At 38.2% G+C, this 15,433-nt stretch overlaps 1 protein-coding gene across 2 annotated transcripts in view; it reads right to left on the bottom strand.

Annotated features, from left to right (window-relative positions):
- The window catches only part of LOC145686173 (lipase member H-like), a 65,414-nt gene that overhangs the window by 6,058 nt on the left and 43,923 nt on the right, over positions 1-15,433 (bottom strand). Inside the window, exons 4-5 of one of the 2 annotated variants that reach the window (XM_081759192.1) lie at positions 14,025-14,276; positions 11,766-11,960 (exon numbers count right to left, since the gene is read on the bottom strand). In XM_081759192.1, coding sequence (XP_081615318.1) covers positions 11,766-11,960; positions 14,025-14,276 — 447 coding nt within the window. The remainder of the gene's footprint in view (positions 1-11,765; positions 11,961-14,024; positions 14,277-15,433) is intronic. The other variant, XM_081759193.1, reaches the window with a different exon arrangement.

Raw genomic sequence — 15,433 nt, 5'->3', positions numbered from 1 at the left:
TGCATAGTTGGTTGTTCGCAGTTATTGGAAATCCGTGATTCTGGTGTGTCATATAGGCTGTTTTCGTTTTCAAAACTTGAAAGTTGCTCGGGAGTGTCCGAAAGTGATAAATGTGTGTGGTTTTCGATCCCTGGTCTCTCTGAGTTTAGTGGGTGTTTTCCCCTTAGTTTATAACTTATTTAATATCGCATGTGTAGGTGAGTGAATTAGAAAGAATTGCTTTTTAAAAATTAATCATGCATAGGCATAAGCAAATGAAACTCGATGTTTTTCTAAAACTGCAAATGTCCTCAAAATTGGAAAACACCAAACGTGATATTTTGTGTGTTCAAAATCTGAGCGAAGAAAAAGTTACCGGAGGGCAATATCGTTAGCGTACCTTCTCCCCAAATGTCCCCTTGTGCAACTTTATTAGGTGAGGAGACGTCTTGTGACTCAAAAGACATTGGCAATTATGTAGACTTAAATTTGCAGTCAAGTTTGTCGGACACTGGTCGATATGAAATATTGATGTCGCCGTGGCACCCGACCGAAACATATGATTTTAAACAAGATGTTATGCCAGGAAAACGCCCCTTTTTGTATAAATGGTTTGTTGAATTTCCGTGGCTAGCATATTCTAGAAAGTTGCGAGGGGGATTGTGCAAGCAGTGTGTTCTTTTTCGATCTCCGGTAAAAAGAGGATTGCAAGGGTCTTTTATACTAACACCGTTTAGAAAATACAATTCTTTTTTTGCATCTGCTCGACAACACGAACAATCTGAATGGCTTCGGGCGTTCACAGAACGTGCTCAGTTATTTTCGAATGTTATGTCTACGAAAAGTTTGCCCGTTGATTTAGAAATTGATGAAGCGGCTCGGAAGCAAGTTGAGGAAAACCGAAAAAAACTGTCATCAATCATTGAGACAATTGTCTTTTGTGCGACACATGATTTGTCTTGACGAGGAAAGAATGCTAAATCAGGCAATGTCTACGATCATGTCCAATTTAAAGTAGATTCAGGAGATATAACATTAAAGCAACACTTTGAAACTGCTGCTCAAAATGCAAAATACTTATCTGTGCAGATTCAAAATAAATTGATATCAGTTGCAGGCAACACTTTATATGAACAGTATATAAAGCCTAAAATTGTTTCTTCCCACTATTATATTGTGCTTGCAGATGAGACAGTTGATATTGGGGGTGTATAACAATTGTCTCTAGGTATTCGGTTTCATGACACTGTTGAAAATTAGATGCGAGATTTCGTAGGTTTCATTTCATTAGGAGAGTTAAACGCCGCATATATTGCTAGAATAATTCTAAAACCATTGGAAGAACGTGGATTATCTCAGTGTGAATTGTAGGGCAGGGTTTCGATGGTTGTTCCACCATGGCTGGATGTAGTAACGATGCACAAAGCATTATCAGACGACAATTCCCAAAAGTATTTTTTTTACCAATGTGCATCACACAAGCTTAATCTTATCGTTAATAAGCTATGTTACGTTTCTTACATACGAAACACAATGGATACTATCAAAGAAATCACAATTTTCTTTCGCGAGAGCCCATTAAGAAGAAAAATATTCCAAATATCCCACTTCTTTCTGAAACCCGCTGGACTTCCAAATACAGCAGTATCAGAAAATTTTCTGAACATTTCATAGAAATAGTGTGTGCGTTAGAAGAACTGTCAATAAATTCTAGTTTCTGAAACTAGAAACAATGCTTATAGTCTTTTATGTGCAGGAACAACAGGAGCCTTTATTGTTTCTTTGTCAGTTATCAGTCAACATTCCTCGTACCTTGAGCCAGTAGCACAAATTTTGCAAGGAGTTCAGTTGAACTTCATGATGGCAAAATCACACATTTCGGAGTTGATTTGTATGTTCAAAGAACAGAGAGATACAGCTGAAGTTACATTTTATTCAAACCTCGAAAAGTGTATTCGTGTTGCTGATGAACTGAATATTCAGCTGTCAGTTCTCAGACTTGCATCGTGCTAATCCTCCATACACAAATGTGGAAGAATATTATCGGCGAACCATATTTATACCGTACATAGATTCTTTGTTACAGTCGCTAAATAATAGATTTTCGGAAGAACATAGCCGAAGCTTTTCACTCTTCACACTGCATCCCCGTGAAATAAAAAACACCTCTAAACTACAATTCATGAAGATGATGGATGAAATAAATGAAATGTATGAATTTGACAATTTCCTTCCTCAAGCTGAATACTGGTACGATTTATGGAAACACAGAAATCTAGATGCAGACAGTTTAGAGAAACTCTCTCTTTTTGATTTGATGGATCACGCCACATTTTATTCGGCAATAAAGCAAGGAATACAAGTAATGGTTACCCTCCCCGTTACAACATGTAGTGTTGAGAGAAGTTTTAGCATCCTAAGACGTGTGAAAACGTGGTTACGGTCAACTATCTCTGAAGAAAGGTTGACAGGATTGTGTATGATGAGTCTCCATCGGGAACTTATAAATAAAACACAATTCATATCAGACGTGTTGGATGCTTTTGGGAAAGAACCAAGGCGTATGCAACTCTTGTTCAAGAAGTAGACCTATATGACACGTAATAATGCTTATCTATATATAGAGATTTTTTATCTGCACTTTCTTTTATATTGTGTGTTCGCTTTTTTATATAAATATAATTTGATTGTTCTGCGTTTTGTAAAGTGGTTACGGAAGAAAGAAAGATTTTGTGCATTTTGTGTGAACTTTATGAAACAAGACAAGGAATTATTTCTACCTGGTGGCTTAGTTATTTACAAACACGAAGATGATGAGGATTTTATTTTATAAAATCTGCTCTATTCCTGTTTGGTAAGTAAAACCGTAATATTTTCGTAAATACATTTTTGCATGTGTTATTTTTTTAAAATTTCTATTTATGTGAAATGATTAGGTTTTGATTTTCATGCACAAAAAATATTTTCTTGTATTTATTGAGATCCCGAGAGCAGTTTCGTTGTAGCATGACTTCGCAAAGTACTGATAAATAAACATCAAGAAACACAGTACTGTTATATAAAGTTTTCTCTTTTTGGGTTGGTTTATTCTAAGTTTAGTGTCCCTTACAGCCCCGAGGGTGAGATGTGGACCTAAAGCTTCATATGGAATGTAAACTTCATGAACTCAACTTCTACCGGGAATCTATCTCGAATCTCCCACACCAAAGGCACGTACGGTAGCAACATAGTCACGAACATGCATTTTTTTCTCTCTCTTTTTTTGATTCAACGTTTGAGATGTTGAAAACAGGAATTATTATGAAGTATTAAGCAGGGAACATACGACTGTTTTCGGAAAGTTCTTCTAAAGTCAACATAGTATATGTACTTGCATGACTTCCTAATTATATTATTGTGATTTATATATATATATATATATATATATATATATATATATATATATATATATATAATATAATGTGTGTGTTTGTGTATTATTAGCGTTTGTTCTTGACCCTCCTTCGAAAGTTTCTGGCGACGCTCATGGCGTCCCCTGGGTGAATGTGACTGTTCTGAGCGCAACCGACATCTTAACTCAAAGAAAAGATAATAAAAAATCAGAAAATAAGTAATCTATATAAATAAATGTTACTATTGTGATCTGAATTCGGGTTTAAACGGCATCGAGAGTGTCACTGTTCATCTCGGCGACCCCAAAAACTATGAATTCAGCATTAATATGTTGTTTTCGATAATTTTTATATATATATTCCCCTCCCCTACATTGAACTGTTAAAGTGAAATGAGAAAACAAAACAACCCAGGCCTGAACCTCATCTATGTTGAAACTTTTATTAAGATAGGTCTCGTGGTTCAAGAATTAGGTCACATAGTCTCTTTCATATATATATATATATAATAGAGAGAGAGAGTGAGTGAGAGAGAGAGATAAAATATAATTTTTAATGAAGTTTATCTACCGAATCCCATGTCTCTAATCTTAAACGATTCTGAGATAAGAGCATCTTACAATAATTGAAATCCCCCGTCCATTTCTCCTTTCTCTTTTCTTCTCTTCATTTCTCTTTTCTTCCCTTCTAGGTAAAATATCAAAACTGAATCTTACCTAGTTACGTTAAATGAAGTCCGTATACCAAATTTCATGTCTCAGAATTGTAAAGATTCCGAGATATAAACATTTTAATATAATAATTGCGACCCCTGTTTCTCTCCCTCACTTGTCGAGTTTCTTAAAAATCTTTCCTTAGTGGTACCTTACGTCAACTATGCATTGTTGAAATTTGAAATTTCTAACTTGTGGTTTGATCAGGGCATCAATCACAGTCACTCAGTACTTCTTCCCACACAATTTATATGTATAGGGGCGGATCCAAGGGAGAACTATATGGGGCTATAGACTCCCTGATGTTCAGGTATACACTGGATAAAATGGGCTTCAATCCTGCTTTACACTTGATAACGCTGCAAACTTTGGTTTAGCCCCTCCCTTGATCATATACTGGATCCGCCACACTAGATATATAATATAATATAAATGATAGTAATTTATACTGTGGAATATAATGAAAGCAGAAGTCTTCCGTTATGTTTTTCAATGTCATCCACACCATGTTCTCTATTAATATTTTCTATTACCTTTATTTCATTTAAAAATAAATAAATTTCCTTCTATTTTAACATTTTTTTTTTTCAAACAAACATGAACCTAACGTAACATGATGCATTATGTCTTACAATGAATCAGAACTCCTCGACTTAAGTGGTCAGGAATAATAATAAAATGTTTAAATTATTGTAGTACGTAAGAAAGCTAGGGCTTATACAGTATCAGTTGTTAGAAGAAAGTACAAGAATGTATTTAATTTTTGAAGGGGCGCGGAAAACAGATTGTCGCCTTTTTTTTTTTTTTTTTTTTTATAGGTGACTGATTATATACCATTACAGAGAATCAAAGTAGCGATACTGTACTGTATAATGTATTTCTATATTTGATTTGTTTATTAATTTGGAGTTTAATGGTCCTTTCCAGCACAAAGTCAATGTAACCTTATATCCTAGCAGTATAGTCAGTAGCAGTGTTGGGCAAATGTCAATTGAATTAACAATTAACAATTAATCTGTAAATTTAATTGTTAATTGCAATTAACAATTGAAATAAGTAATGGTTAATTGTTAATTGCAGTTGGCCATTGAAAAAGGAGAATCAATTGCAATTGATCAATTGATTGAAAGTAATTGCAGTGGAAAGTAATTGCAATTGAATTCTGTAATTCAATTGCAATTGAAATTAATTGGCAATTGATTCAATTGCAATTGATTTCCACAGCAATTACTTTCAATTGATTGATCAATTGCAATTGATTTTCACTGATTAATTTTCAACACTGTAGTTCAGAGAGGGCGTGGGGCAATGAAAACTTTAGCCACGACCAATTGACTCACCACCCGTCGTGACCCACGACCCACCGTGACCCACTCTGACCCACCACCCACCATAAACCACTCTTACCCACTGTGACCCACAGACCCACCAAAACCCATTGTCATCAACTCTGACCCATGATTCACGACCTCTTCTCTACTGACTAAAGAGTTTAAACTTGTAATAAAACAAACCTATAAAATTATCACTCATCGGAGTTTGAATTTCTACGATCAATCGCTCAAGCACCGCACTAATACAATAACGGCGGATCTGACCTTTCTAATATAAATAAAATAGAGTTTGTTCGTGTGTCTGTCTGTCTATCATTGTGCGGCCTGTGGACGATACGAGTGGACCGAAACTTTTCAAAATTTGGTCACGGGTAGCTTGGTCTAGGCCCCAGACCAAGACGAAGAGTTTTTTTTTTTTTAATTCCTTACTAGGGGGTCTCCAGGGGACGCTTACCTGGACCGGCCTGGGGACCAGAAAAGTCGACCGAGAGTTCCCAAATTTTGGTCAAAGATACCTTGGTCCAGGTCCCACACCAAGGCAAAGCGTTTTCAACAAAATTCGAACCAGGGGGTCTCAGGGAGGCGTTTACCGGGACACGTAAAAGTAGAACGATATCAGTGTCGATTTCATAGTTTTCGCGGTCGCTGAGATCAATGGTGAAACTCCGATCGCATTAACTTCCAAATTCACCGTGTTCGGCTGCGGGCCGTGGGTCAACAGGGGGGGGGGGGATACCGAAACGTAAAAGTAATCCAAAATGATCGATATTAGTGTCAAATCCATAGTTTTCGCGGTTGCTGATATCAATGGCGACACTACCATTAGCGATGACTTTCAAATTCATCCACCGTTGTATGCGGGCCTTGGGTCACCAGAGGGGGGAATTCCGAGACATGTAAAAATAATCGAAAATGACCTATATTAATGTCAAATCCATAGTTTTCGGGATAGCTGAGCTCAATGGTGAAACTCAAGACCGCGTTTACTTTCATATTTAGCTCCCATCAGCTAAGAAAGGGGGGCATTATAAAGGGGATCACGAGACATGTAAAAATAATTCACAATGACCGATGTCAAATCCGTAGTTTTCGCGGTGGCTGAGATCAATGGTAATACTTTCATTAGCGATAATTTTCAAATTTAGCCACCATTGCATACGGGCCGGGAGTCACCAGGGGTGGGGAATTGCGAGACATGTAAAAATAATGGAAAGTGACCGATATTAGTGTCAAATCCATAGTTTTCGCTGTCGCTGAGATGAATGGTGATACTTCCACAGGCGTTGACTTCCAAATACAGCCCCCATCGGCTGTGTGCCAGAGGCATTGTTTTTTTTTTTTTTTTAATTGGAACCAGAGGGTTATAGGGACTTTTACCGGCATATGTAAAAAGTAGTAGAAAATGGCAGATGCTAGTGTCACATTCATAGTTTTCGCGGTATTGGTTGCGGGTTGGTGAGGGCCAGAGGAAAGTTTTTCACAATACGAACCAAGGGGGTCTGAGGGGTGGTTCACCGGGACATGTAAAAGTAGTAGAATTTGTGTCGAATCCATATTTATTGGGGTTGCTCAGACGTATAGTGACACCCCTGATAGTGTATACGTTCAAATTCAGCCCCCATCGGCCTTCTCAATGAAAACACATGTACGTTGTTGGATATATGTTCACACAAAATATATCAAATTTTAGAAATGTTTCTTAATTGTTCTCCCGTTGTTCAGTTCGTTTACATTGATATTTTTTCTAATCCATGCGAAAAACGGGCATAACAGCTAGTACGAAATGGTGAAGTGTTTGTTATGGAACAAATTACAATGAATTCAATTATATAGATAATAATTATAATTAATAATTATTTCCTTGTTGAATTATAGATACTTTTCAGTGGAAAACTGAATAAAATTTAAAAGTCCCAAATCAACGTAAAGTAGAGAAACGTAAAGGAAAAATGTATACAATTTTCCATATAATTAAGCTTACAAACTTAAATGGGAATTTAGCTTAATTACATGGAAATTTTTTGTGTCGTTTTGTGCGCCTATTTCCTCGTTTTCTGCGTCACCGGAAATGGGTCAATGTTATCCTACAAATATGGTGGAACAAGTTAATGCTCGAGGTCGTTTCCTTCACATCATCTTGTGCGTGTTTTCTACCGTTTTGTAAACCTATTTCCACGTTTTGCGAATCAATGGTAGTGGGTCAAAATGGGCATTCAATGTGGGAAGAAAAATGACCCACTCTCCCACCAGTATCGAATTTCAAGGTCGCTTTTTCGCATTGTTTAGTGCATGTTTTTACCGTTTCTGCGCATATTTTCACGTTTGTAGGCCAACGAAAGTGGGTCAAAGACGACCTACCAATATGGCAGAAAAAGACATATCCATTCCACTTTCAAGGTACATTTTGACCCTCTCCCACTGATGCACAAAGGGACACAAATCATGCAAAAAAAAAAAAAAAAAAAAAATGAAAACGACCTCGACATTCGATGGTGACGGAACAGCATTAAGTTATTCCGCTATACTTGTAGGCCATTTTGACCTATTTTCGTTGTCGCACTAAAGTGGAAATAGGAGCACAAAACAGTACAAAGCAGGCACTATACGATGCGAAAGAAACGACCTCCAAATTCGATAGTGGCGGAACAATGGTCTATTTCCTCACACATTGATGGACCATTTTGACGCATTTCTGGTGATGCTCAAAACATGGAAGTAGGCGAACAGAACTGTACAAAATACACACTAAACGATGCGAAAGAACCAACCCCGAAATTCGATAGTGGCGGAACAGTGAGCCATTTAACTCCCACTTTAAAGCCCCGTTTAACTCACCTCGGGTGATGCACAAGACGAGAAATAGGCGCAGAAAACTTTAAAAAAAAGGCACTAAACGATGCGAAAGTAACGATCTAGAAATTCGATAGTGTCGGAACAGTGGGTCATTTTCGTCACACCTTGGAGGCTAATCTTGACACACTTCTAGTGACGAACAAAACGTGGACATAGGGGCACAAAATGTAACAAAACAGGCACTAGTCAATGCGAAAGGAAGGACCTCGAAATTCGGTAGTGGCGGAGGAGTGAGTCATTTTCGTCACACTTTGGAGGCCCATTTTGACACACTTCTGGTGACGCGCAAAACGTACAAAACAGGCACTAAACGATGCGAAAGAACCAACCCCGAAATTCGATAGTGGCGGAACAGTGAGCCATTTAACTCCCACTTTAAAGGCCTGTTTAACTCACTTCCGGTGACGCACAAGACGAGGAAGTAGGTACAGAAAAATTTTTTAAAAAATAGGCACTAAACGATGCAAAAGAAACGATCTAGAAATTTGATAGTGTCGGAACAATGGGTAATTTTGGTCACACTTTGGAGGCCCATTTTGATACACTTCTGGTGACGCACAAAACGTGGAAATGGAGGCACGAAACAGCACGAAAATTCAGTAGTCGATGCAAAAGGAAGGACCTCGAAATTCGGTAGTGGCGGAGAAGTGGGTCATTTTCGTCCCACCTTCGAGGCCCATTTTGACCGTCTTCCAGTGACGCACAAAACGTCGAAATAGGCGCACAAAAGGGTACGCGGTGTGAAATTAACGACCTCGAAATTCGATAGTGGCGGAACAGTGGTTCATTTTCGTCCCATCTTGGAAACCCATTTTGACCCACTTCTGGTGACACACAAAACGTGGAAATGGGGGCACGAAACAGCACGAAAATTCAGTAGTCGATGCAAAAGGAAGGACCTCCAAATTCGGTAGTGGCGGAGAAGTGGGTCATTTTCGTCCCACCTTCGAGGCCCATTTTGACCGTCTTCCAGTGACGCACAAAACGTCGAAATAGGCGCACAAAAGGGTACGCGGTGTGAAATTAACGACCTCGAAATTCGATAGTAGCGGAACTCTTGGTCATTTTCGTCCCATCTTGGAAGCCCATTTTGACCCACTTCTGGTGACGCACAAAACGGAAGTAGACGCACAAAACGGAAGTAGACGCACAAAACGGCACAAAACGATGTGAAGGAAATGACCTCGAAATTCATTGGTGGCGGAAGAGCAATAATTTGTTCCGTCATATTTGTAGGCCCATTTTGACCCACTTCCGGTGATGCACAAAATGTGGGAATAGGCGCACAAAGCGACACAAAACACGCACAAAAGATGCAAAACAAAGTACCTCGAAATTCGTTGGTGGTGGAACAAGTTAATGACGCCGTGAGCACCAATATAAGTATATACTGTAGTTCTTACCAGGGGGCGCGGTGGGTCAGTGGTAGAACGTTCACCTCCGGTGCTTGAGGACCCTGGTTCGATCCCAGCTCGCGCAGTTTGGACTTTGTGGTGGACAAACACCGTACTCGTGGATTTTCTCGGGGTTCTCCCGTTTCCTCCCACTTTCTTCATTTCATTCATTTCCCATCATCACCGTCTCCTTTAGCCTAACCGTTGGGACGTAAAACTAAAGATTTCATATAATTTTTTGTAGTTCTTACCATCAAAGCTGAGAACTGCACGGTCCAATTTTTTAGCCAAAGTAGAAGCCCAACCGGAATAGTGATGTCAACCAGCCCGGCTCGGTTCAACTGAGCGTACAGCTTGAGCTGGCTTGGTTGGGATTACCCATCGATTGGGCTCAATTGAGCCAATGGCTTGAACCGGCTCGGTAAAGGCGAGTTATCCACTCGGCTCGATTGGAGCCAATGGCTCGAACCAGCTCCGTTGAAACGAGTCCATAGGCTGGGTTCGAGTTAGCTTAACTGAGCCAATGGCTCGAACCGGCTCGGTTGGGGTAAGCAATCAGCTCGGTCCGGTTCGGCTCGTGTGAGCCTTCGGCTCGAGCTGGCTCGGTTGGATGAGCTGTTGGCTCGGCTCACTTCTCGGTTTGGCTCGATAAGTGAATGAGCTGTGAGCGAGCCGCTTGAGTCGTTGACAACCCTAAACCCGGGTCGAGCAGTTTTAAACATGTTTGGCTGGAGTCCCATAACTTCTAACAATTTTTGGCTCGAGCCCGAATACTTGCTCCTCCTGAACTCAAACCAAGAACCTCGTGACCGATGTCCTTGCCTCCTGAAGATTTCTTGACTACCGAGATCGACAGTTAACTAATTTTTAGTATTCCGATACAAACCGCCTATATTCCATGTTTATACAGGTACACGGTGTTATAATAATAATTAGTTATAGTAGTAGTACTAGTATCATTGATAATTATATTGTCTATGTAGGATACTTGAAGATAGTAGTACTTGGAACTACACAAAGGATTTAGCTCGAATTGGCTCGACTCGACTGGAAACTCGATCCGAATTCGAGTCGAGTCGGGGGAAATTTTTCGAGCCGAGATCTCGAGTCGAACTCAAAGATGTCTGCTTCGAGTCGAGTCGAGTTTTAAAGAAAACTCGCTCGAACTCGCTCGTGCTCATTCCTATTGTATGCATGACGGGCATATAGAGTTCTTTGAGGGGGATAGAACCATAAACATAATATATTTAAAAAATACTTAGTTTCACGGCTTTCTTCCCAGGGGGGGAAAGGGATGGTAGGTATCCAGCATTTCTTATAAGTACCTTATTTGAAATATGTAAAACAGTAACAAGTGGACAATACAATATACACGCATCTTCTTATCTTCAGTTTTAATTGCTGATTTCAATTGCAATTAACAATTACAACTAACAATTACAAGTTTCAATTGTCAATTGCAATTAACAATTGAATGTTTCAATTGCACCCTTTGCAATTGACAATTAACAATTGAAAGTTTCAATTGCCTGGTGACCAATTAACAATTAACAATTGACGAAAATTTAATTGCAAATTTTATGATTGAATTCAATTGCAATTGAAATTAATTGTCAATTACAAATTGAAATCAATTGCAATTGAAATCAATTGCAATTGATTTTCAAACCAATTACTTTCAATTGATTGATCAATTGCAATTGATTTCAATTGATTTTGCCCAACACTGGTCAGTAGGTCCAACAGTAGACTAGCAAGCTACCAATGTTGGCCCAAAGTTGAAATTGCTCGCTTTGCAGAGCATTTGCGACCCAACTCAATTGTCAACTTAGCACCTACGAAAGAAGTAAAATTACGACAGGGAAATAGAGGTCGAAACTATTCTATAAATGATGGCAAGTTGTCGGAATGACCAACCTACAATTTAAACTAAATTGGACAACATATTTTTCAACAATGCATTTGCAATTACCTGCAGGCCACGAAGAAACCTCTTTCATTTTTTTTGGGGGGGGGGGTCAATGTTGTCTATTAACATCTTCTGAAGTGTTTGTTATACGACTAATGATCAGAACAGATATATTTAGAGAAGCAACTTACCAAATACATCACCATCTGGATCGTCACATCCAAGTTGAATGGGGCCACCACCATTAGGGTAAAAGTCAACTGTGCCCAATGGATCATCATAACCAAGCATAGATGTGTGAATAACGTCAACGAAATCAGCATCTGAAGAATCTAGCTTTAAGGATTCAGGTTTCTCGGGAAATAGTGGATATGCAGGATCCAATCCTGTTATTATTAAATAATAAAAAAATATAACTCGTATGCAGTGCAGCAACAATGCTCAAAGGATGATTTCATATTGTGAAAATATTATCTGCAGGAAGGTAATGTTCCTTCAGCTCAGGGAAATCTTGAAAATTTGAATATGTTTACTGCAGGTTACTGAGAGTAACATGTTTATGATGCAACATTTCTCGATATACCAACATTTATACCTAGGTATTTTGATATTTTATAACATACGTAACTACTGTCTTCGCAAAATTAAACATCTTACCTCAAACTATCAAGACCGAACTCAGAAAATAAATTCCGAAGGGATGTATCTTACTTTATTTAAAAACAAACAAACAAACAAACAAACAAACAAACAAACAAAAACACACACACACACACACACACACACTCACTCTCACTCTCTCTCTCTCACACACACACACACACACACACTCTCTCTTACATTCACTCACTCACTCATACTTAGAATGCAGTTTTAGTTTGTTTTTTTTTAGGGGTGTTCCTTTCTTCCGGGCTGTTCCCTCGCAGAATTTTTTCTAGGTATGCCTTAGGCACTGTAAATACTTTTTTCCTTACACCTTCTGAACAACATATCAGAATTAACGTTACATTTTGAAGAGGTACGCTGAAGCTGAAACTTTAGGATTCTGCATTGATATTTGAACGTGCTAATCAAAAGGAGCTCTACCAACATAATGCATAATCAATACAAGCTTAGTCACAAATTCTACTGTAGTCTTTTTTAAGCTTTTTTCTTAATCTAGTGTGCGTACAGTTGATTTATTGGGCCCCGGATCGAACTCACTACGCTGGTTAAATTCCACTTTAAGTTGTGCGTTTAGTCTTATATAGCTTCATTGCTGATGCAGGACGTAAATATAAATGTTTCCTTTCGCCCCCATGTATCTCATCTGTTCTATTTTGGAGGAACTAAAATAGTATCGAAACAAGATAATGTAAAACGTAACATATCAGCAATTCTTTTACATTCTTGAAAATATATGTTGAAGCAATTTAACTACATATATAATAAAATACACTAAAAATTAATTTTGTGCTGATAGAAGCAATGTATTTAACGTAGTCTGCTTACAGTTTCAATTTTTTTCCAGGCGACCTCCAAAATCGGGCTCCCCTCTGCGGGAAAGGTTCCTTCTCTGCAGAATTGAGCAGTAAGCTTAGAAATTCTCGCAGAACTTGGCGCCTAACTTGCTTGCTATTTGGGATGTGTTGCATCTCCTCAAAACTCTTCCGCTGCTCATAGCGTTGATACGTACAGGATGGTTGCCCGCCGTGCTGTAGCGATATACCCGAATGATTATACAATTGTCATTAGCTTACAGGGTCCACAAATTTATTGAGTCATCTCTTCGTATGCTTTGACGTCCTGTCGTCTTGTCATCTCCAAAGACTTCCTGCCCTCACGAAAGCGTTTGTGAACTTAAATATGACTGTCAGTAACTATTCTGTAGTAAGCCACGGTAAGTGTTCAATATTTCTAGATTAATAAACTGAAACACCCTATGAAAATTTAAAGTCAGCCTCTAACCTAGTATAATACTTTTTGCTATCTGTTACAGTTTTTCTCTACAGTAATTACTGTTTGAACCGGAAACCGTACGTTCCACCACTTCCGGTTTAAATAGGGGGATAAGTGTGAAGATGGAAATTTTATCACACTGAATCGATATCAGAACGCCATTTCTTCCCATATCATCTCTTACCATTCTCACTGTATGAAGACTGATATTAAAACCGAAAGTAACAATAGATTTCTGCCTTTTTTTTTCGGTTTTAGTAGAGAGCTAAGAGTGGAGACTGAATCTATTCTTGGGACACTGAGTGCGTATCGAAAACCGTTCTCACTATCTCTTACCATTTTACTTTGATACCTGTCAAGTTAGTCAGACGAACATAGCACAGTTCTATAAGATTTTCCGTACTTAGGCGTAGCATGGCTTTAAGTCTAAAACCTGTGACCTGAAATGGAAAGCATAATCTTTAACGTGGACAACATGTACTAATAAAAATAAAAATATACTAGACAATTACCTGAAATTCGAGTAAGATTTCCAGAAGCAACATTCTGTCCTGCAACTCCTGCAACGTGTGCACCAAGACTAAATCCAACCACGTGTATGCTGGAAAGAGATGCTCCATAATCAGTGACTAATGTGTCGATGAACAATGCTAACTGCTCACCCACAAGTTCCGTATAGTTTGCAGCAATATCGTATCGTGGAGGGGCAGAGAGTTTTTCCCAAACTACCCCTATCACATTGTAGTCGCCAGCTTGAAGATAAGCTAAAGAGTATAAAGTAATTTCATTAGTAACATGTTAATTGTCTCTTATTTCTCAATGAAACATTACATTTAGTGTTATTCAATCCTCGGAACTCCCAAGATCATTTTAATAATACCAAACCCCAAGAGTCAATTTCTAAAATAACTAAGGTTGCCATAATTTTTTGATCCAAAATATTAGCAAGCCTTTAAAATGACGACCCATCGAAGATACGATGTCTAAACACAGAATAAATATTTTGAAATTTATTACTCTAAATATTAACTTTTTAGGTTATCACACAATTGTTTACTGTAATACTTAAACACTATTGGAAAATAATATGTTTTATATTCTTTTCACTAACACAAATATAATAAATCATGCAATTAAATCATGCATATTAAATCTAAGTAAAAGAACCCTCGAATGGAAAAATGAGATAATTTTAAAAACATAACCTACTTTGTTAACAGTAACTAAATATGTTATATGATGGACACAATTTTTTCCGCCCGAGATTTTAGCAATTCCCGACTCCAAAATTTTCGGGTAGCTCCAAAAACTGTCAAATACGGACATTTTCCTACTTCATGCTTTGTACGATACGGGCACGGACCCAAAAATACAAACAGTCCGTATAAAATACGGACATATGGCAACCCTAAAAATAACGAATGTATGCACTAACTTTCCATTTCATAATACTTCCGAGCAGTGCAAGGAAAATGCTCAGTGTCAGGTAATTTTGACTCGATCTTGTCATTCTGAGGATCAGTGGTGTCTTACGCGAAACAATTTTACAGATAATCATGATGTGACTCATTTTCGTTATAGATTAGATTATATACAATCAAGGGCGCCGATCCCGAGGGGCTGGGGGCCCGGACTCCCCAATGCTCATGTGTGCCCTTGTATTTTTATGAATATGTATTTTTAAAGGCCTATGTATTTTTATTGTTGTATGTATTTTTTAAGAGTATACAATATTTAACATAATTTGATTTCAATTTATTTTAAAATCTTCATATATGCCTTCTTAGACTCTTGTCTGCAACCAAACATACATCTGAATCCACCTTCCCTAGTTACAGAGAAATCGGCGCCCTTGTATTCAATTAATGAATTGTTTGTCAAACAGTTATTAAGTACGGAAATCACTCGTACATGTAAAAAA

Source organism: Thermobia domestica, chromosome 5, assembly GCF_964235325.1.
Source record: "Thermobia domestica chromosome 5, izTheDome1.hap1.1, whole genome shotgun sequence".
Taxonomy (NCBI): Eukaryota; Metazoa; Arthropoda; class Insecta; order Zygentoma; family Lepismatidae; genus Thermobia; species Thermobia domestica.
This window is presented reverse-complemented; position numbering and strand designations above follow the sequence as displayed.